Source organism: Bidens hawaiensis, unplaced genomic scaffold (genome assembly GCF_021521415.1).
Source record: "Bidens hawaiensis isolate Kalapana, Puna unplaced genomic scaffold, B.hawaiensis_p1.1 tig00046079_1, whole genome shotgun sequence".
NCBI classification, from domain to species: Eukaryota; Viridiplantae; Streptophyta; class Magnoliopsida; order Asterales; family Asteraceae; genus Bidens; species Bidens hawaiensis.
In genome coordinates this window covers 60,966-83,281 of record NW_027498200.1, presented here as the reverse complement: position 1 = coordinate 83,281, position 22,316 = coordinate 60,966, and the positions used below count along the sequence as shown (strand labels likewise).

Sequence of the window (22,316 nt, the reverse complement as noted above, 5' to 3'; positions counted from 1 at the left end):
CCAAGCATGTGTTTTAATGATGCTATCAGAATTATGTTTCAGAATGATTTTTATCAAGATTATGATGCAATACGATTTATCAAGTTACTAAAACTTGTGAACTCACTCAGTTTATACTGATTCAAATGTTTTTACGTGTCTTTCAGGAGATAACTAGGTAGCGCATGGAGTCACACTTAGAGCACCTCACGCTGAACATCTAAAACTAGCTTTTTGGAAGATTTTAGTTCTATCCCTTCGATGCGCGTGGTTGTTCCCGCCGCGCAAGGGGATACGGCGTGGAAATCTTCAACAGTTTTTATACTTGGATGTTTTTATGAAATTTTTAAACAATGTAATGTATTTGTATTAAACATTTCATGCGCAATGAAAATCTTACTTTGAATGTTTGCAATGGCCCGTGCTTAATTATCAATCCCCACTCGCGTGCGCCCGGCTGTTTCCGCCGCTCAGGGCCGGGTGTGACACTGTCCATCATGTATTGTTCCTTGATACCCCATCGTTTGCTCAAATATCCTCATCAAGTGAGATGTGCTGAAGTTTATTGAATTATGATCATCATCATTTAATCGTAAGCATATTCTTATCATCCTCTCTGTTATGTGGATTTCTTGTCTTGCAACAGTTGTTTCGATTCTCTTTCCATTGATGTCCTCAATGAGTTCTGCAGATCTCCAGAATTCCAATGAATGATTTCTGTAGATGTCAGGGCATTCAGTGAACGCAAAGCTGACATTTGACCGAAGACATATTTGGGTTGTAACAGTGCACACATGTTATGTTTTGGTTCGAAGACATTTTTGGGTTGATCTTCTGCCATATCTGAATCACATAAATAAACATATTCAAAGTGAAATTAGTCATAAAGTTCTCAACTTTAGGTAATTTCAAGTTATAAAAATGAAAAAGAAAGAGAGAGAAAATCATCAAGAACCTGTTCTTCGACAAGTTTATAACCTAAACACATAAACAGAGTATTAGTAATCAAATACATAATCAAAGCCCATTATAGTCTAATCGTGATCGGGAAACACATTACTATAGCTTACCGAGTCGGAATTAGAAGGCTAATTAAAGTTAGGGTTTGGATTAAAGTTGAATGCGATAAGTCGGTTTAGGTTTCTTTGCAAGTAAGCAGTTGCAGTGGAAGGAGAGAGAGGGAAAAATAATGTTGAAAATTTTGCCTAACTCCCTCTTATATACCTTTTGAAAGTGGGTTTTAAATGCTTTTTGTCGTTTAGTGAGTTATTAGCTGTCACACAGTAACATTATCCACTTGATATATTAAAACATTTCTTTACCCTTTTAGCAAACCTTACTCGGAAAATTTTAATATATCCAAAGTCTACTCGGTATACCTCCACTTACACAAAGCTTACTCGAATATAAGCATCAAACGTTACCCGAAAATACATATTTAGACATATTCAACTGTTTTGTGTTCGGAAAGGTTATAAAACATCAAACCTTACCCGAAATAACATATTCAAACATATTCAACTGTTTTGTGTTCGGAAAGGTTATAAAACATCAAACCTTACCCGAACTTACATATTCAACCTATTAAAGGCAAAATGCAACACTTTTTGACTTAAACCACTTTGTTAAAATCTATTTTTCATTAAAGATCATAGTTTAAGAGCAAATGGTGCATTTAGAGTCAAATTTCAGTTGTAATTCTTTTCAAAATAGTTTGTTCCATTTTCTAGAAAAGATCTCAAGAATGGGATCATATTGACTAAGTAGCTTTCTCAATACTTCATTCTCAGCATTATTATAACAACATAGATAGGTTAACAGCAGGTAAAACTTAGCATGAATTTCATCTCTTTGGTGATATGATTAAGGTTCATTTAGAAGCATAATATATTAATGGTCAACATTGTGCTATGATGCCTCATATCTCTTCTCAAAGCTTATTTGGCATTCCCCAGATCACCCCAATTTGACTCCAACCTCCTGTATTTGGTCAAAAATTGTTTTTGTATGACAGAACTTATTGGATCTTTTTGTATTTTTGATTTTTAGACATGTATTGAGGTTGAACGTTGGACTTACAGTTAAATAACAGGCCTTTCATTCAAGATGAGACAGATTTGTCATCATCTTTGTAGTTCTTAGTTGTAACCCTCTTGTTTGATAAAATATTTAAAACACTTATCAACTTTTGGTTGATTTATTCATTCTTCCCCTTGTTTTTGATATTTTTTCAAATTTTCTTAAAGCTTGTTCTTTGTCATATTTAAAGATGTTTCAATTTTGGTTGACCAAATAACAACAGGCTTGTGTATGACTGGGTAATCACTTTTCTGCCTATCATGTGGAGAGATTTATCCTGAGACATGCAAAGACAACTATGTATCTCCACATAAAGATTAGCATATTCATTATGTTTATATCACCTTAGATTTTACATCATCATGGGAAAGTAACCATACATGTTAATGACTATACTAAGGTCTTTTTGGCCTATTAAGTCCATATGATTGGCTAAGTAGTCAATGTACTATCATTTCCCAAATTAACAGTTTAATATTTAATCACCCCAATTTCTCTTCATTGGCAGGCAAATGGCTATCCTGTTTGACCAAAAGTGGTCAACAGGACCAAACATACATGTGAATATATGTCCTTTCAAAGTCAGAGCTATTGACATAGTTTTAAGTGAAGGAATAAGAAACAAGTTATAATTTCCCCAAATGCATTCACTTTTCAGGTCAATGGCCATCCTTTGAATCTGTAGAGATTTAAGGACCAAACATACACAAGTGCATGTCCTTCCAACTGGGCAAATGACATAATTTTCAGCAAGAACAACTACTTGAGACTTTCCTTAAAAAAATCCTTATTTTAAGCTTCTTTAAAGCTTGAACTGAATAATCTTATCATATCTCTTGCACCATTAATCAACTTGCCCATATTTTGACCAAAATAAAGAGTTTATGCAAAATTCATTAGTAGATTCATTTTATCATTTAATTTTGACATAAAACTTATTTTGACACAAACAGTTGTAACATAATCAAATCTTAATCAAACATAACATCATCAAGACAAGCAGACAATACTAGCATTCAAGGTCTAGCCTATCTTAATAACATCAAAATGATCAGATAATACACATAATTAAGCAATTTAGCAGTGATGTCAGATAAGCACACTAACAAGCAGTTCAACACAAGGAACTCATCTTAACATCACATTCATACATCAACTGATGAACATGCATAACCTTTAATCATATCAAACTTTTGCACTCAAAAACAGTTTAACCACATATCAAGCAACATAATCAATATCATACTCAAGTAACATAATCAAGCATATTCACTGAATATTCAATTTGTGAAACCTCTAAATAAAGTAATCAGATAGCACATAGAGATACACAACCAAGCACACATCCTTAATCAGATTTCATCAGAGTTGATCATTCCCGGGGCTTTCAGAAGAAAGTTGAATCTGGTACTATCAAGTGGTTTGGTGAATAGGTCAGCCAAATTGTCACTTGTATCAATTCTTTGCATTTCTATCAAACCTTTTTCACTACAATCTCTGATGAAGTGATGTCTGATTTCAATATGCTTAGTTTTAGAATGTTGAACTGGATTCTTAACAGTAAAATATGCAGCAATATTGTCAATAAGAATAGGGGTATTCAGAAAATTCAAACCATAGTCCAGCATCTGATTTTGAATCCATAGAACTTGTGCACAGCAGGCAGATGTAGCAACATATTCAGCTTCTGCAGTAGAGATTGAGACAGTAGTCTGCTTTTTGCATTGCCATGACACTAGCCTTTCACCCAAAAATTGGCATCCTCCTGAGGTTGACTTTCTGCTCATGTTACAGCCATCATAATCATTGTCTGTATATTCAATCAGGTCAAAGGATTTGTTCTTTGGGTACCAAATTCCTAAGTCTGGTCTTCCCTTCAAATATCTGAATATTCTTTTAACAGCATTCATGTGGGAGACTTTAGGACTAGACTGGAATCTTGCACACACACATACAGCAAACATGATATCTGGTCTTGTTGCAGTCAGATGCATCAGAGATCCAATTTTGACTCTATATTCATGTTCATCCACAGGCTCCCCCTTTTCATCAGCAATCATCTTTTCTTTGGTGTCCATTGGAGTTGAAGCAGTTTTGTACTCATGACAGTTGAACTTGGTCAAAATGTCCTGCACATACTTATTTTGGGGAATGAAGATCCCTTCAGCTTTTTGTTGAACTTGCAATCTAAGAAAGAAGTTCATTTCTCCCATAGAACTCATGCTGTATTTGGACTTCATTACCCCTTCAAATTCCATGCACATTTGTTCATTTGTAGATCCAAAGATGATGTCATCCACATATACTTGTAACAGAAGTAAGTCTGACCCCTTTCTTTTGTAGAAGAGTGTCTTGTCAATGGCTCCTCTTGTAAAACCATTTTCAAAAAGATGATTTAACAACTCATCATACCAAGCTCTAGGAGCCTCATGTAATCCATAAAGGGCTTTGTTTAGTTTATTCACCCTGTTTGGATACATTGGATCCTCAAAACCTCGAGGTTGAGCTACATACACCTCTTCATCAATCCTTCCATTTAGAAATGCAGACTTAATATCAAGCTGGAACACTTTAATGTTCTTTGAGGCAGCATATGCAAGAAAGATCCTGATAGCTTCAAGTCTTGCAACAGGTGCAAAGACTTCATCAAAGTCTATTCCTTCTTCTTGAAGACATCCCAGTGCCACCAGTCTAGCTTTGTTCTTAATCACCAAACCCCTCTCATCCTTTTTGTTTCTAAAAACCTATTTGGTTCCTATTGCATATCTGTCTCTTGGCCTATCAACAAGATCCCACACATGTAGGTCTCTGAACTGTGCTAGTTCCTCTTGCATTGCTTCCACCCAACTATTGTCTTTTAGTGGTTGAGCAATATTCTTTGGCTCTATTTGGGATAGAAAGCATGATTAAAGACAGATGTTTGCAATTTCATAATGACTTCTTGTGTCTCTTTCATGCAAATCTCCAATGATGTTTTCAGAAGGATGATTCTTTTCCACATAAGGAGTTTGTATAATCATATTTGTAGACAAATTTGTGTCAAGATTTATTTCATTGAGCTCTGGTTCTTCAATAATCAAATCAGTTTCTGCATCATGAAATTCTGGTGCTTCATCATTATGTTGTCCTGAAGTAGATGCACCATTTTTTTCTAAGTTTAATCTTTGAAATAGATCTTGAAATCTTGCAGTAGAGGCAGCTTCTTCTCCACTTGCTTGGTTGCTTGTGTCATCATCATTCTGAACTTGATCATTCTGCACATATTGATTGTCTTGATTGTTCTCAGTATGATCAGCTTCAGGATTGTGATTGTTATCTTGATCTTCTTGAGCTTGTTCAACAATGTCACAGGAGGAATTTTTCACAAAAGTTTATTCCTTTTCTTTTCTAGCAACCTTCTTCCATAATTCTTCCAAGTCCAATGTTTTCTTCTTTTTCTCTTCAATTGCACTGGTCTTGTAGAATGAGTCATCAAAGTCTTCAGGATAAATCTTGAAGGACCTTATCAACTTTTCATGCGCCATGCTGCACCATCAACTGTATTGAATTGATTCTCATTGAAAATGATGTCAGATGATTCTATAACACTCAAATGGTCTTTCACATATACTCTGTAAGCTTTTGAGTGTGTATAATATCCAACAAAGAAACAATCTAGAGATTTTGTTTGGAATTTGTTCAAATAGTCTCTAGTGTTCAGAAGAAAACATTTACATCCAAAGGGCTTGAAAAACTTGATATAAGGTTTTCTATTGTGAATATTTCATATGGAGTTTTGTTATGCCTTTTGTTGACAAGTACCCTGTTCTGAACATAGCAGGCTGTATTTATAGCTTCAGCCCAAAAAGTGACAGGTCAATTAGCACCTGCCAACATGGTTTTTGCAGCTTCAATCAAAGTTCTATTTCTTCTTTCTGCAACACCATTTTGTTGCAGTATTCCCTTTTCTTCACAAAATTCTTGCATAACTCCATTTTTGAACTCAGTACCATTGTCACTTCTCATAATTTTAACTTTCTTATTCAACTTGTTCTCAATCATTGCTACACAACCTTTAATCAACTCTGCAGTCTCATCCTTGGTACTTAGAAAATAAACCCAAGTATATCTTGAGTAGTCATCAATGATCACTAGATAATATCTTTTCTTCCCTATACTTGGCACACTCACAGGACCAAAGAGATCCATGTGAAGTAGTTCAAGTACTTGATCAATTGAGTTGATGAGCTTTGGCTTATGAGTAGATTTGTGTTGTTTTCCTTTTTGGCATGAACCACAATGATCTTCCAATTTGAACTCTCTTGTAGGCAAGCCTATGACATGCTCACCTTTGACAATTCTATTCATGTTCTTTAAGTTCACATGACACAGTTTCCTATGCCACAATTTTGATTCATTTTCAATGGCTTTGGAAACAAAGCATGCACCTCCTCTTGAAACAGCTTCTTTCATATTTAATTCATACAAGTTACCATTTATTGGTGCCATCATCATAATCATTTCAGGTGGAATCACAAACTCAGGTTTTAGGATGAAACAGTGGGAATCATCAAAACTGACTTTGTATCCCTTATCACACATTTGTGATATACTCAGTAGATTGTACTGAAGACCATCAACATGAAACACATTATCAAATGAAACTTTTCCATTTGTTAAGATTCCTTTTCCAGCAATCTTTCCACCATTTTCATCACTCCCAAAAGCTACAGGACCTTCATACTTTTCTTCATAATTGACAAGAGACCTCTTGTCACAAGTCATGTGCCTAGAACAACCACTATCCATGTACCATATGTCATTCAGAGGAGTGGACTGTTCCTGCACACAAAAAAAAGTTTGATTAGTTGAGTGATGAAGTGCAAGCCTTATCAACTTGCAGCACATCAGATTCAGTTTCAGACACAGCTTGGGAAGTGAGTGTTGTTGGTTCAGGATCTTCATGAGTGAGTTTTATATTGTCTGAATTGTCTGTTTCATAACCACACTCTCTTGGAGTTTTAACAAATGAGGTTGAGCTTGGACAGTCTTCTGATGCAGTGTCACACTCTTTCACCACATAGTCTTTCTTCTCATAGTAGTCTCTCACATCAAGGACTGTCTCAACCTTGGTTTCAACCTTAGGTTTCCAAAGGAATCCTTCAGGTTCAAATCCATGTTTCATCAGAAACTTTTCATCACCAGTGAGTTTTGTTGGTTTCTTTCTAGGATATGCATCTTTTCTTCTTGTCTTCTCACTGCTTGATGATCCTTGAGAACTATCAGATTTGACAGATTGAGTATCCCTTTTAGGGATTATTCTCAAGGGTTGAGAGCTCTTTTTAACATTTTTCACATGCTTCACTAGAGATTTACCCCTTTTAACAGGTTTGTCCACATGTTTCTTGGCTTTCATTGAATGCCTTTGGCTCTCATTTTCCAGAACTTCCTCTTCACAAACCTTTCCCATACCCAAGTATTTTTCATACTTCATTTTGTAGGCCACAAAGTCTTTTCCATACTTTGTTTCATCTGGGACATGAAAAGGCTTGAATTTGAGTCTTTCATTATAGGAGTCTGTATGATGACCATACTCATCACACTTCTTGCACCAAACCTTTCCTTTGAATATTTCATGTTCTTTTGGTTTCTTGAACCTTTCACTTGGTCTTGGTGAATCAACTCCAATTGTCTTTTTAGATTTTAAACTGTCAAAATCAATTGAGAAATGAACAAATTCAGCTATCCTTTTGTCACTTCTTTCTTCTTTCCCTTTAACAAAGACAATTTCCCTTAAACTCAAAGGTTCCTCCTCTATGTTTTCCCTTTGTCTTGATTTCCTCTTTTCATATTCCTCCATTGTTTCTACTTCTCCAATGTCAAAGTCTTCAATGCTTGAGAAAATAGGGTAAACTGGAATAAAGTTTTCAACATTCACATCTTCTTTTACCCTTTTCTTGTTGTTTTGCTTTAACTTTTCCAATAATTCTTTGCTTGGAGGTCTCACTGCATTGTAATTTACCTTCTTCTTCTCACATATATCAAAGGACACATGTTCTCTCTTTATTCTTTCATTCTGTTTCTTCATTCTTGATGTGACAGGTGGATACTTTGGAAGTTTGTCAATGGATTCTGGCTTCTTGAATCTCCTTCTTCTTTCAACAGCTTTAATTTCCTCTTCAGTAATTTGATCACTCAAATCACTCAAGTCATCTTGATTCAAATCAATTGACCCATGGTCATCTTCAGAGACTTGAACTCCAATTGACTTTTCTTCTTTCAACTCTTTCTTCACAACAAACTCTCCTTCTTCACTCACCTCAACATTCTTGTACAAATCCACAAGTTCTTCTTTGTCTTGAAAGACATCTTTGAATTGTTGTAGATATGCATTTCTTTTCTCTTTATCCACTTTTGGCATAGAGTTGTTGTTGAAAGGTGGTGGTACTGCTTTGTACTTGTCTTCTTCCTTAACTTGGTTTAGAATTCCACAGATGTTTCCAGTGGAGACCAAGTTCTTCAAGAATTCATTGTCAGCTTGCAGTTTTGTGTTCAGCACCTTCTATTCTATAATCATTTTCTTCAATCCATCCATTTCAGTTGTGAATCTCTTCTGAGCTCTGTAACTGTTTACACAGTCTTCTTCCAAACTTTTCATTCTTTCTTCACTCACTAGTTCACTTGCCTCATATGCATTGATGATACTTTGTTTCTTAAAACACTCACTTTCCAGCTTGCCTACTTTCATTTTTCAGCTCATTGATAACTTCAGTTAAATCAATAGTAGGAGCAGAGTGTACCTGAGATGATGATCCAGTTTCTTTCTCAATTATGGCCATGAATGCCACATTTGCCCTCTTGATATCATCTGCAATGTCTTCTTCATGATTGCCCCAATCAAAGTTACCTTCATACTGTGTTGTTACAGCAACATTTCCTTGATTTCTGATCTGGTTCTGGTTGGCTGGAACAGTGTTGTTTGAAACATTTTGAAGGTTTTGATTGTTGTTTCTCTGAAAACCTTGATTATGAGGCACTCCTTGATCATGATTGTTCATCTGAGGTTGGAAGTTGTTGAAGTTGGGATTGTAGTTGTTGTTGGGATTGTTGTTGAACTTGTTGGTGTTTGGTCTCTGCTGATATTGAGTCTGCTGTTGATACTGAGGCTGATGATTTCTTGGTTGGTTTTGAAATTGGTTCACTTGGAAATTTCTTGGCATGTTACATTCTCTTGCAAAATGACCAGGCTGTTGGCAACTATAGCAAATGGCCTTTGACTTGTCAAAACCAATTCTTTCATTTGGCCCTAGGAGTGATCTACCAGTCCTGTTGTAAAGCCTCTTGCTTCTAAGAGCCAACATGGCTGCTTGCCATTTCAAATCCATGTCCTCTAAATCATCAGCATCTATCTGCTCAAGATCATCTTGTACTACACTTGTGTGAATTAAATTCTTTGCAACAAATGCATTATATGACTCAGTGAACATTGAAAGCAATGCATGTGTATCACTGCTTTGACCATTTCCACCACTAGTGTGTGGAACATTCCCACATGCCATAGAGGCAGAATCAGAGTCATCAATCAATTGCACATTGAATCTTTGCTGGCTTCCATGATTACTTGTGCTACCACCAACAAATGATTTTGGAGTATCAGAATTAAGTTCAACAGGTTCTTCAATGAAAGGAATCTGCTGTTGATTCTTGGTAGTCAGATTACCCATAGGTGCAATAAATGCATTTGAAACATTAAAGCAGGGTCTTTCCTCTTTTATCATCTAATTCTCTATCATTTCTATCTCTGCAGCTTGAAGAAAACACACTACATCATCCACTTTTAGCTCATTGAATTCGTGCTTTGTAAGAATGAACTTGCAGGCAGTATACCATTCCTTTGGCATAGAGTTGAGCAGCTTGGTATTGAGGTCAAAGTCAGTCATGACATAGTCTGTGGTTCTGAGATCATTCACAATTGCTAAGAACCTCTCCAGAATAGATTTTAACATTTCTCCTTCTTTATACTTAAATCTTTCTAGCTGCTGCTTCAATATCTGCTTCTTAATGTTTTTGAGCTCAACATTTCCCTCAAACATTTCAAGTATTGCATCATACATTGCCTTGGCATTGGGATGATGTGCAACCTTGGTAACTATTTCCCAAGATAGACCTAGCTTCAACATAGCTAAAGCCTTGTCATCAACCTTTCTCATCCTTTCTCTCACAGCAGCAGTTGCTGCCGGATTTGCACCTTCTGAAACTTCCCCTTGTGGACCATTCTTGATGGAGTTCCATATATCAACATCATTATAGCAAAACGGCTGCTTCAAACAAGACCTTCCATTTTGTGAAATATTCCTGTCCATACAGTCTAGGAATCTTGTTAGTAGACACCTCTTGTTCCTCGTAACCAGACATTTTGTGAAATCAAAAGTAATTTCTTTAAAAAAGCAGAGTTTTAAAAATAATCAGATCTGAAAATCAATTGTTCAGATCTGAGGTGTCTGATGCGATAAGAACAAGATTTATATAAAGAGACTAAAACGTTAATCAAAATGAGGAAGAGAAAACACCAAATGATTGTAGTTATGGAGGAAAAACTGAAGAACTGAGCTGCTGATGTCACTTTTCAATGTAACAGTGGTATGCTTACGTCATTCTTCCTCAAATCTTCAATCTGCAACAATCTTTCCAAAATAGAAGCAAACAGCTCTGATACCACTTGTCTGGTCCCTGATTTCAGCTGGATCTTACTTAATCATGTCATAACTCACACAGATTGATGTGTTGACAAGAGAGTTAATGACGGGTTGCTATATTTAGAAAGATGACCGTTTGTTAAAGGCGGAATCAATAACAAACATACGGCTGCTTAATCAATATTCAAAGGTAACCAACATTAACAAGATTCACTCAAAAGATTTCCGTTCATATAATATTCATCATACAAATTGGATAATCAATTTAGGGTTTCTTGAAGGAGGGTTTTTTCCATACGTATCCTAGGACAGCCGTCACTTTCAAGAAATATTCTTTCTTATCCAAAAGTGTAAAGGCTCAAATCCGTAGCTGATCCGTAGGCGGCGTGCCCTAAAACATTCTATTTATAGGCCTGCCAACCTAGGACAGTTGTCATTCCTTCTAGAAACCCCAAATGTAAATACATATTCAAATTACATAATCAGAAAAATATTCTAAGTGTAAAACAAGTCTTCCGGGTAGGATTTGCATCAATCTTCATTTTCCGAGTACGCTGTGTACTCTGCCATCCTTCAGGACTTGGTAACATAGAAGTGTGCTCGGATCAGTTTCCGGGTAGACTTTACTTGAAGAGTATTTTACCAAGTAAAATACTCACCGGGTAGACTCCAGTCTTCTTGACTTTGCCAGACTTTGCCCGACAAACCCTTACGAGCAACCTTGTTCTTCAATGGTCCATTTCAACTATTTGCTATAAAATAACTTATTAGCAAAGTGTACTCGGGAGTACTGTTCCTTGCTTGAGTTGAACCTTGCCCGATATTACTTAATGATATTCCATTCAATCATCAAGCTTGCTTGGACCACTATTATTAATGAATACCTTGCCCGGTCTTCCAATTACTTGGCTTCATGGACTTGGTTAGCCGAAAGCTTACATGGAAGTGAACCTTACTTGGCTATGAAGAACAGGCTTGCTTGATAAAGTGAACCTTGCTCGGAAATACATAAACTAGTGAACCTTGCCCGGCAATGCACTAATTTGCAAAGCTTGCTTGGATATCCACTAAAGAAGACTACTTGAAGATAACCTTGCCCGATAGACAAAATATCGTACCCGGCTAAGTAAAAGCTTGCTCGGAGGTCTAAGATGTGCCCGGATCCATACTTAGCGAATTGAGAGGAGGTTGAAAATATTCCAATCTTCCATATACTTCATTTTGGTCAAATATATGACTTAACATCATTTGCCAGGTGCAAGTGAGCATACCTTAACCGTTCGACATTTACTGATAACTGAACTGTACGAACTAAATTAACCGATATTAACCGACGGTTAGGTTAATGTTTTATGATTAACTGAAATTCAGTTATGTGTTTCAAAACGAACATTTAACTCATGAACCGATACACTTTTTTTATTTATTGATCATCTGATTTATGTGGCAAAAAATGAAAATAAAAAAATAAAACTTTAAATTCACGCTACATGAGAGAGCATTAGAGCTAAGAAGGTTTTTTTTTTCTAAGAAAAAGGAGAAAGTAAACCTTCTTATCTCTCTCTTCTTATCTCTCTCTGTTGTAAATGCAATACCTTGAGAACAAACAGTAGCCTCCTGATTAAAAATGGGTGAAGTGTAAGTTACTCCCTAGATCTTTATGGAATTTATATTCCTTGGCAACAATTTGTCTTTTATTTCATAAAAAAATCAGGCAATCAGTACACCCTTTTGAAATTAGCTATATATTGCCAAACTCATCCCATTATGAACCATTTTGTTCCATAACCGAATGTTAATTGAAACAGACCTAAAACTGATTAACCATGCCTGAGAATCGGTTATGGTTAAAGTTGTTAATTACCAAACCGCTTTGCTCACTCCCTACCATCCCACAAAACAACCTTGTCGTTTTGCACCATAGACACGTCATAAATCACTATGTTTTTAATTATCTTGATGCATCTTGTGTCAAAATTAGTTGGGGTGTTAGTTACAAAAATAGTTTACATGATTCCCGATCTCCATCATCTGTATCTAATTTAAAGATGATAAAACTTGATGTGCGGTACCTTTGTTCATGTTTGACACTAAACGTCTAAACACAAGTATTGAACCCACCCAACACTCTCATATATGCCTAATCATACCGTTTTCTAAAAATTAACATGAGCGTGTTTAGTAAAGAAAAAGTTATATATCACTACACGTACGTTTAACATAACTATTGTCACTACTCGGTAAAAACGGTGATGAAATGGTATTCACATTTAACCCTGGAGTTATTTGTAAATACTACTGTTTGTGTGTCAGTCACGTCTATGAACATGAATGAGACAATTGACGAATTAAATTCTCTCATTTAATGCTCTCAACCACGCAGTTGTGACAAAATTCAATTCGGTTTGATATTATCAGCTACCAAATTGCATGTAAAATCTCAAAATTAATTTGTATATATATATTGCAAATTCATCATTCAATTCGCATAAAAAAATTTGACCTAATTAGTTGAATTTATCCTCCCAACGTTCACCATCATACCCTTTCGTCAGACACTATTTATTTCATCCTTTTGAAACGATATGGTTTAACTGTGAACTGGTCATTGTCATCATTTACTTACGCACCATTCATGTATATATGATACTGTTTTTGTAATTACTTGAATTTCACGTGAATTTGGTTATTAATGAAAAAGATATTATTATATAGTACGTATTATTTATTTAAGAAACACATCTACAGTAGACTATAACTAGAGATGCATGGAGCACGTTAGGCTGGCCTTAGTGGAGGCGAATTGTAGGGTCGATTTTATGGAGGAATCAACCCCCCCCCCCCCCCCCGTCGATAATAGGGGCGATAGGGGTGGGGGTGAATATATGTCGCCGGCAAACATATAACCAATATTATTATTATTATATTGTGTTGTGTGTGGTATATATATACATGTGTATATATATTGGGCTACAAGACCACTACACCCATAAAACAAAAACCCATATTTTGCTGATTGGGCATTACATGACACACATCGTCCTATTTTGTAGCCTTCTACTACGCATACCCTTAGTCCAAGCATATTTCTTTTTCAACTTTTTTTTATTTGTTAATGATTGCTTTTTGAATTTTTTATATGTTTTTTTTAGTTAAACTCATATGTTTAACTAACAATTCAACCAAACACGTTATATTTTTTGGGTTACATCTTTCATCTGGTACCCACCGCAGCGGCCAGGCTTGGTAAGTTGGTAGCGTCCGTTTAGACGTTACATTACCCTTTTGTTTATACTACGGCTATATTGTTTCGTTTGCTATAGCGAGTACATGGGAACCGAAAAGGCTAGTTATTATTATTCGTGGCAAAATATCAACCGAGTCATATAAAAGGGTCAAACCAGTTGTAAAAGGGTTGACATGTTAGACGTTATAAAAAATACTATTATTTTTAATTTTTGTTTTCTATAACTTTAGTGGATGAAACTTGTGTGATTGGTTGCTCCACGCCATTATGCAGCACGTACATTCAAATGCAAGGTGTATTAATTGCATTAAAGAAGAGTCAGACATGTTTTAGAGCTGTTATGAGTTTTGTTTGAAAGAAATAAACATGAGAATGGAGTATGCAGGTAATGATGAACAGACACATGTTCATGGACAACACAAGCGTTCCAAGAGGTGAATTTGGTTTACAGATTGTACCTTGTGACATTAATTATTAATGTTATGTTTTCATAGTCTGCAGTTTGCTTCATTTTTAGCTAATCTTTTGAGCTTGCTCAACTTGTTCACACTTGAGCTTGAATGCAAAAGTGCATACTTTCAGCGAATTTATTAACTCATTTTGTTAATTACTTTCAGTGCTTCTGCGACTAATAGTAATCATGCATTCAGAGTTTCACATCCTGTAAGACGGCCTTAATTTGTTAACAATCAGATTTAATATCTTGTTTAATTTATGTATTTTGCATCTTAGATACAATCTGCCCCTTGGCATAAACTTAAGTTAATCACCGCAATAATTAATGCCCTTAATTCTAAAACAGGGTTTGCATTCTCCTCTTCAAGAATCTTCCAGTAATAAGGACACAGATGTCGCGTCAAATCAAAGGGATTCACTGCAAAATGATGTAAGTATACAACTAAGGTGGTTTAATAATCTACTTAACCTTCTGTTATGATAAGTTTACACTGAATTTTTTCACTATGTTGTGTAAAGGTACTCCTTTTATTTAATGGTACATTAGGCATATTCTTATCAATTTGAGCACATATTTTAATAAACAGTTAATTACAGAAAGATGTAAAATTGCAGATTGAGCAACTACAAATGCGGTTACAACCAGAGAAATCAGTACAGATGTTGCTTGAACGAGCTTTGGGCCGAACTTCTAGCACTTTATCACCTGGCCATAGGCATTCTGCTAATCAGGTAACCGTTGTCGCTAATCCATGAATGAGCGATAAGAATATATAGACCATGTAACACTCGCTACTGCGCGTGCAAAATCTTGATGGACGATTTTACCACGTACTTTTAACTAACTGTATTATTGGCCCATTAGACAAAGGAGTTAATTGCTGAGATTCAGTTACTTGAGGAAGAAGTTCAGAACCGGGAGCAGCATGTACTTTCTCTATACAGAACCATATTTGAACAATGCGTTAGTCGTCCATCATCTGCGCAGGTTTCAGTCTTGACTTCACCTGCACATGCAATCACAAAGAAGGAATCAAGAAAGCATCCCACCATTGTTTCAAACGCCTTTTGTTCTTCAAAAAGTTTTCCGTTTAGGAAGTTTCATGCCATAAATACCCCTGCGAAAGCAAACTTATTACACTCTACAACCAAGAATGCTTCACTATCCGGTAGTAAAGTCAACAATCATTTTGAGTCTTGTTCAAAAGATACTAAGGTATGAATATTGTTTTTTTGGTCATACTTTTGATAGCAGTAATGTATGTTTTGATAGCAGATAAAGGGGAGTCGTTTTGCAACCGATAAACAACTGACTTTAAAAGACCATCTTTATCAGTGCCCGAGTAGATTATCAGAAGAGATGGTGAAATGTATGGCTGCTGCATACTGTTGGATCAACAGGTCATCATCAACGGGCTCAGAACATAAGAAATCGGCTTCATTATCTAGATTTTCCACCAATAGAGACAATTGCAAATCAACGGTTGAGATTTCATGGATATCAACTGATAAGAATAACTTTTCTCGTGCATCTTATGCTATAAACAGTTATAGGTCAGATTAACACTATATAATTTATTAATGTATATGTAAAAAAAAGAGTTAAAGGTTTATGAGCTTTTGTTTTTAATTTAGACTGTTAGTGGAGCAACTAGAGAAGTTGAACCTGAGCAATATGGAGACAAATGCTCAGACTGCATTCTGGATCAATATTTATAATTCCATGATTATGCATGTGAGCTCACATTAACTTCATATACGGCACATGTGTGATTTGTCATTTCATTTATATTTTGGCCTTGTAGGCGTATCTGGCATACGGGATACCTCACAACTCTCTGAGAAGGTTAGCTTTATTTCACAAGGTAGTGCACTTCCTTATTGAAAAAGTATCATATATCTATGAGTAGATCATGCTATTATGTGGTTTTAAGTTGGATTAACTTTGGTTTATGACTTGAGGTTTTTTGGAATTTTGTATTGAATTTGTGTCTTCATAACATGTACGTGTTTCTCTCTGTGTAGTGCAGGCTGCTTACAAAATTGGTGGCCATATGATAAGTGCAAATGCAATTGAGCAGGCCATATTTAGGTTCCGTACCCCAAGGGTAGGAAAGGTACTCAACTATTATATATTGTTTTCTTTAGTCAAGTAGGGTAGTAGTTAATACCATATAAAAAGAATAATATACTTTCTTATTTTTCACAAAAAGTCCGTCAACTTAATTTTGATACATTAAATTCGCTCAACTTGTAAAACAAAAAAAAGCATGAAAAAAGTTACTAAAGTAGTTTTTGAATAATAAAGTCCCTAAACTTGCTTAAAATACACTTACTTTTGAAAAATTATAGTCATGAATTGTTATCTTGAATTGGTTTACAATTCTTTTGAAAATTGTTGGACTTTATCGTGTTTTGACCAATTTAATTTAAGAATTAACAAGTTATTATTTTATTCATTTTAAAAAAGTTTAGACTTTAACGTATAAAATTAGTTTAGTTATTTTTGTGTATATAATTTAGAAGTTGAGGGACTTTAATTTTCGTACAAAAACAAGAGTTTTTTTGACTTTTATTGTATTAAACTTACATTTTCTACAAAAGAAGATTTTGACTGGAGTCCAAATCGCGTAGTGTTGTCACGTTGAATTGTTCAATCCGAATACAGTAACTTTGACCCATTGGTAGATAGTACTCCCAAATTACAAAATGTTCCACAACACTCCAAACATTTAACTTATTTTCTTCTAGCACTCCTGGAATAAGGAGACACTAACTTCGTTATTGTTTTGGATAAAAAATGTCATTTTTCAATGTTTAGGAGATAAAATCAAAATTCTGTTTATTATATATTCCACCATTCCTCTTTGCCCAACCACCACCACTCTTCCATGTTGACAACCACCACTGCCACTGACAGCCACCAACCACCACTACCACTTGCAGCCATCAATCACCTCTCTTATTTAGTGTTGACACATGATTAGTTAACCTAAAATGACACAACCACCACCGTCGATCTCCACTCGTCGGAATCAACATATCCATTTACTCCATCTCTCTCTAAACCACCACTTATCAACAAACGTGTTTGGTGGTTCAAGGCGGCAGTTCACCCTACGATTCATGTTTAGCCACATGGAGGGGGTCAACGATGGATTTTAGGAGATCTGAGGAAGGCGGCAACTTGCTTGATGGTCGTTGAACGGAAAACGCAAAGGAGATCTGAGTTTAGATTTGGTTAACTAAAGAAGAAAGGAAGATGGTGGTTGGGTGGTGATTCAGGCGACTCCTAATTTGATTTGCGAGGTGTTTTTAGTAATGGTGGTTGTAGGCAGCTATGGTGGCGGTGTTGGTGTTGCCGGAGTGGTAGTGACGGTGATGGTTTGGGCGGCAATTGAGAACCCGGAGGGAAGAGGGTTTGAGTGTGGAGACTAGAGTTAATAATCTTAAAAAGTGGGGATGAAAAGTGAATATTTGATAAAACCTTAGGGATTATTTTGGCAGTTTATTCGCAAAAAAACTAACGAGGTTAAGGTCCGTTAAGTTCGGGAGTGACATGAGAAAACAAGTTGCAAGTTGGGAGTGGTGAAAGATAAATCATTAGTTGGGAGTGTTATCAACCAATGAGTGAAAGTTGAGAGTATTAAAAACCAATATCTCTTTTATTAATGTAAAAAATATCAACCCTAATTCGCATACACATAATATTGTGTAACCCAACACGACACATTTATCTAAATGTATTAAATGGGTCGGCTGGGTGATAATCAAGTGGTAAACGTGTTGATCTAGTTGGTGAGTTGTAGAATATGTGAGTTAAACAGGTCATAATTGGTTGGCAGGTCTACCTATTTAGCTAAACGAGTTAAACAAGTGAACCTTAACAATACCGGTTTAATTGAGCCAAACACGACATGTTTTTAAACATGTTGGATATACGAACTGGGTCATGTTAGAAATTACCATTTATCGTCATTTTAACAGTTTTTGAATCATATGAATTAACTAATTAGTGGCTGGAGACCATCCTTTCAACTACAATGTGGAAGAAATCAGGAGAAGAAAGACAACGCATTAGTACAAAATTTGGTCTCAAGTGTCATCGGCCCCTTCTATGTTTTGCCCTTTGCACAAGAACTTTATCTGACCCTACGGTAAGTTAGGGTATTGGTGAGACCCTATGAGTTTTCCGCTATCAGGTTCAATTATTACCAAAAAGAAAAACATCTAACTTTTACCCTTTTGTTAGCTAAAGGTGTACACGCCATCAAACGTCATAGAGGAACTAGAACTAGCAACAAGGGAGTTTCTTGAATCCAACATAATCGTGAAGAAATCAAAGAAAGTTTTCATCCCAAAATTACTTGATAGATTTGGAAAAGAAGCCCACATTTCTCAAGACAATCTTTTGAAATGGATAACTGAAAATGTTGACAAAAAGCTTTGTGATTCTATACAGAAATGTGTTGAGCATAAAATTAGTAAGAAAATGTCGCAGATTATCGAATGGTTGCCCTATAATTCAAGGTTTCGATACGTGTTCTCAGAAGTTTTAACTGAAAAGCCATGGTGGCTCTGAGTACATTTTGTTGGGAGGGATTATCAAATGTGCATACATGATAATTGACTGTGTTTGTGGTTGGATTGTTATTTAAGGGTATTTTATGCATTTGACTAACGTTAGTGAAAGTTAACTATATTTTAAACTATTTTATTTATTTTCTATAAAGAAAAATTGCTTTTAAACATATGTTATCTTAATCCCGCCATATATTGCATATGGTTATGAATTGAACAAAGGATATTGTATAAAGCTTATGTGTTACGTTTATGCATTGAGTTCCTAGAAACTATGGGTTGTGTTATCATTCATATTAAAAGCATACTTAAATCATATAATATAAAGGGTAATATTTATTTCAGAACCATTAATATATCAAAAACCCTAATAAAATCATATGTAATTCTCATGATATATAAAAGTAATCGACGTAATCAGGGAGAGTATGATTATGTGTGTATTTAGGGCTGTAAAAGAACCCAACGAACATGAATAAGGTCTTGTTGATGTTTGTTTGTTAAGGAAATAATGTGTTCATTAACGGTTTACGAACATTTACCTAAAGAGATTTTATGTTCATGTTCGGTCATTAAGGAAATGAATGTGTTCATGAGTGATTCATGAACACAAATAAAATCAGCGGAGCATAGAGATTGAGATCATTGTATTCATCAATGTGAATAATGAAAAAGAAAATGTGAACAATGCAAAAACATCGTGAGAATATAGTTTCCTATTTTATGTTAGGGGTAAAAAAATAAATAATATAAAACATTTAAATTAAATAAATAAATGCACAAAAAGAAACTTGAACGGGCGTTCGTGAACACAATTGAACTAACTAAGGCTTTGCACATGTTTGTTTAACTAATCGAACAAAATTTCATGTTCATGTTCATTCATTTGTTAAATGAACTTTGTTGGAACCCTAGTTGAATCAACGATAATATTGGTACGAGTTCGAAGTTTGCTCTATTGAATGACCGAACTACAAGTGAAGTGTGTGTTGTGATTAGGGGCTTCAAGGTCATGCTTCCAAGAGAATTGTGGTGAATATTATTAAGTTCTAGTATTGCCCAGTGAACATCTCTCCCTATATAAAGGGAGTCAAGGCTTAGGCTATTACATAAAGGATTTTCCTACTAGTTGTTATCCTCCAGCCTCTTTATCCTTCATCCTTTTATCCCTCTGGGCCTCAACAAGTGCTAGGGGACACACCCATCTTGAGCCTTTCCCCTAGCTCAGATGAACAATACCCAAAAGATACCTTGCCCTCTTTTCACTCCTCCTTGTTAACCTGTTTTCTTCATTTTTGTCTTTATTGCTCACTTGGGCTTCCTTCCTTGGGTCTTTGTTGGGCCCCCACTAACCTTGTTCATCATATGCTTGCTTGTGGGCTACCTTTGACTAGGCTATTGTCGGGCCTGCCCTTTATTCTTGTTATGTACTGACCCATTACGAGGGTAACCTGTTGGGCTAGTATTAATGTGGTTTGTACTTGGTTTGTGCTTATAATGTAAATCGAGATCACATGGATCTCGATGGGCTTTTGGGTAGTATTGGGGTTGTATGTAGTCTCTATATAAACCATGTAACTAGGTTTACTATGGAGTTAGAGGTGTGAGACGTGATAGAGAGAGACCAGAGAGATATCAGTGGTTTTGTGTAACCCGTTGTGATAAAGCACTTGACGTTTAATATACGTGTGTTTTGAAGCATATTCATCGTGTTCTCGTTATGTTTTTTGCATGATATTGAATCATCTCGTGTTAGTTTCCGCATAATCACGAGATTAGGTGATATCATATTGAAAGATCCGTTCACAGGACATACAATTGGTATCAGAGCATATTGACCTATTCTAGGCTCGGTTGTGATATCACAGATTCAAGTATTGTGATTTTGTGAGTTGTTCTAGTGTTCTCTATTGACTTTTGGGAGTTCTCGGTCAACTAAGAGCGTTCTCTATTGACTCTCCAAGTTCTCAGCTGTGAATGTACATCTGGGCCTGTAAGGCCCCGTTACCGGTGCCTCACATTTGGACGTTGGGTTTACTCATAAACACAGTTCTAAATATCAGAGTTAATTTAAACTTTGCGCGAAATATAAAACTTTCATAAAACATTTCATAACAAACCATAACTTGTCTTAAAACAACATCTCGTCTTTCAAAATAACCAAAACATTAAACTAAAACGTCTTGAGTCTCCCGATAATAGCCACTTATTCGATGCCATGTGTCCCCTCAAGCGAGCTGCCTCATTCTACTCACTTGCGTGCATACTAAAAGTCAGCTACGCTGAGTGAGTTCTAGTTAATCACATAACATACAATACATTCATAACCACATACTTTCATACTTTCGTTTATAATATACTTACTTACCTTTGCACTTTCTTTCTTTCATATACTTACCTTACGTTTTAAAAAGCATTACACCCTATAACCTTTGCATATATTATTAGGGTATGCAACCCTTTAACCTTCGCATATATTATTAGGCTATCCAACCATTTATCCTTCACACATATTATTAGGGTATGCAACCCTTTAACCTTCGCATATATTATTAGGGTATGCAACCCTTTAACCTTCACATATATTATTAGGTTATGCAACCCTTTAACCTTCGCATATATTATTAGGGTATGCAACCCTTTAACCTTACCTTACCTGTCATTATCCTCTTTGTTATCACATTCATACATATCATACATAATATCATACATATCATAGTCATACATACTTCCTTATTCACATACTCATATCATACATACTACACTATACTTTCCTTAACAATACGTGCAATACTCGAAGGTCGTTCACATACTGTCAAGCATACATTTATAATTTAACATAACTATCACATTCATCATTAAGACATACACTTACCATTTAAGGTAGGTGTATTAACATTCATATTGAGTATGCACACAGCCCCGAAAACATAACAAGGAAATGGGGCTAGAAACTCACCTGAATGCGGTTACGTTCGCCGTTTATGGTTATTCCTTTCTTGAGCTGTGAACGACTAACTGTATAACAATTACACGTATCAATTAACTATCACTACGCATATCGTCTTCCTAGTCTTAATTATTAACCTCAACGAACGGGGGTCCGGGGGCAGCGCCCCTGGCAGCGGGGTTCTAGGGGTGGCAGCCCGTAGCGGGGACCAAGGGGCAGAGCCCCTGGCTGGGGTTAAGCTGCCAGGTCAGCTTGGAAAAATTTTATTTTCGTTAACTATCATAACACATTTTCCATTAGGATTTTGAATTATTTTTCTAATTCGCTAACTCGTTCTCTATAACGAATT

The 22,316-nt window shown here is 35.8% G+C and overlaps 2 protein-coding genes across 3 annotated transcripts; one reads left to right on the top strand and one right to left on the bottom strand.

The window, feature by feature from the left end:
• Positions 1-598: 598 nt before the first annotated feature.
• On the bottom strand, positions 599-8,880 carry LOC143596106 (uncharacterized). Its single transcript, XM_077074965.1, has 3 exons — positions 8,838-8,880; positions 6,387-6,879; positions 599-822 (listed from the first exon to the last, which is right to left on the bottom strand). Exons 1-3 carry the CDS (start codon positions 8,874-8,876, stop codon positions 599-601), a joined length of 756 nt encoding a protein of 251 aa, XP_076931080.1. The 5' UTR covers positions 8,877-8,880.
• A 5,381-nt stretch (positions 8,881-14,261) lies between these two features.
• Positions 14,262-19,181, top strand: LOC143596107 (uncharacterized). 2 transcript variants are annotated; one of them, XM_077074966.1, is made up of 11 exons: positions 14,262-14,414; positions 14,598-14,643; positions 14,783-14,866; positions 15,052-15,168; positions 15,302-15,652; positions 15,710-15,990; positions 16,072-16,171; positions 16,242-16,301; positions 16,467-16,553; positions 18,453-18,593; positions 18,689-19,181. In XM_077074966.1, exons 1-11 carry the CDS (start codon positions 14,347-14,349, stop codon positions 19,016-19,018), a joined length of 1,665 nt encoding a protein of 554 aa, XP_076931081.1. In that variant the 5' UTR covers positions 14,262-14,346; the 3' UTR covers positions 19,019-19,181. The 2 variants fall into 2 exon arrangements, with proteins under 2 accessions (XP_076931081.1, XP_076931082.1); XM_077074967.1 differs by having other exon boundaries at positions 14,264-14,414; positions 15,713-15,990; positions 18,689-19,180.
• The last annotated feature ends 3,135 nt before the right edge of the window (positions 19,182-22,316 follow it).

Excerpts from the sequence above, each read along its gene's own strand:
- LOC143596106 (XM_077074965.1), bottom strand. The coding sequence starts at position 8,876 with ATGGCCATAATTGAGAAAGAAACTGGATCATCATCTCAG. Across the intron at positions 6,880-8,837 it reads AAACTGGATCATCATCTCAG|GAACAGTCCACTCCTCTGAA; the intron begins GTACACTCTGCT and ends TTTTGTGTGCAG. Across the intron at positions 823-6,386 it reads CATGAATAGAATTGTCAAAG|ATATGGCAGAAGATCAACCC; the intron begins GTGAGCATGTCA and ends TATGTGATTCAG.
- LOC143596107 (XM_077074966.1), top strand. The coding sequence starts at position 14,347 with ATGAGAATGGAGTATGCAGGTAATGATGAACAGACACATGTTCATGGA. Across the intron at positions 14,415-14,597 it reads CAACACAAGCGTTCCAAGAG|TGCTTCTGCGACTAATAGTA; the intron begins GTGAATTTGGTT and ends AATTACTTTCAG. Across the intron at positions 15,991-16,071 it reads TATGCTATAAACAGTTATAG|ACTGTTAGTGGAGCAACTAG; the intron begins GTCAGATTAACA and ends TTTTTAATTTAG.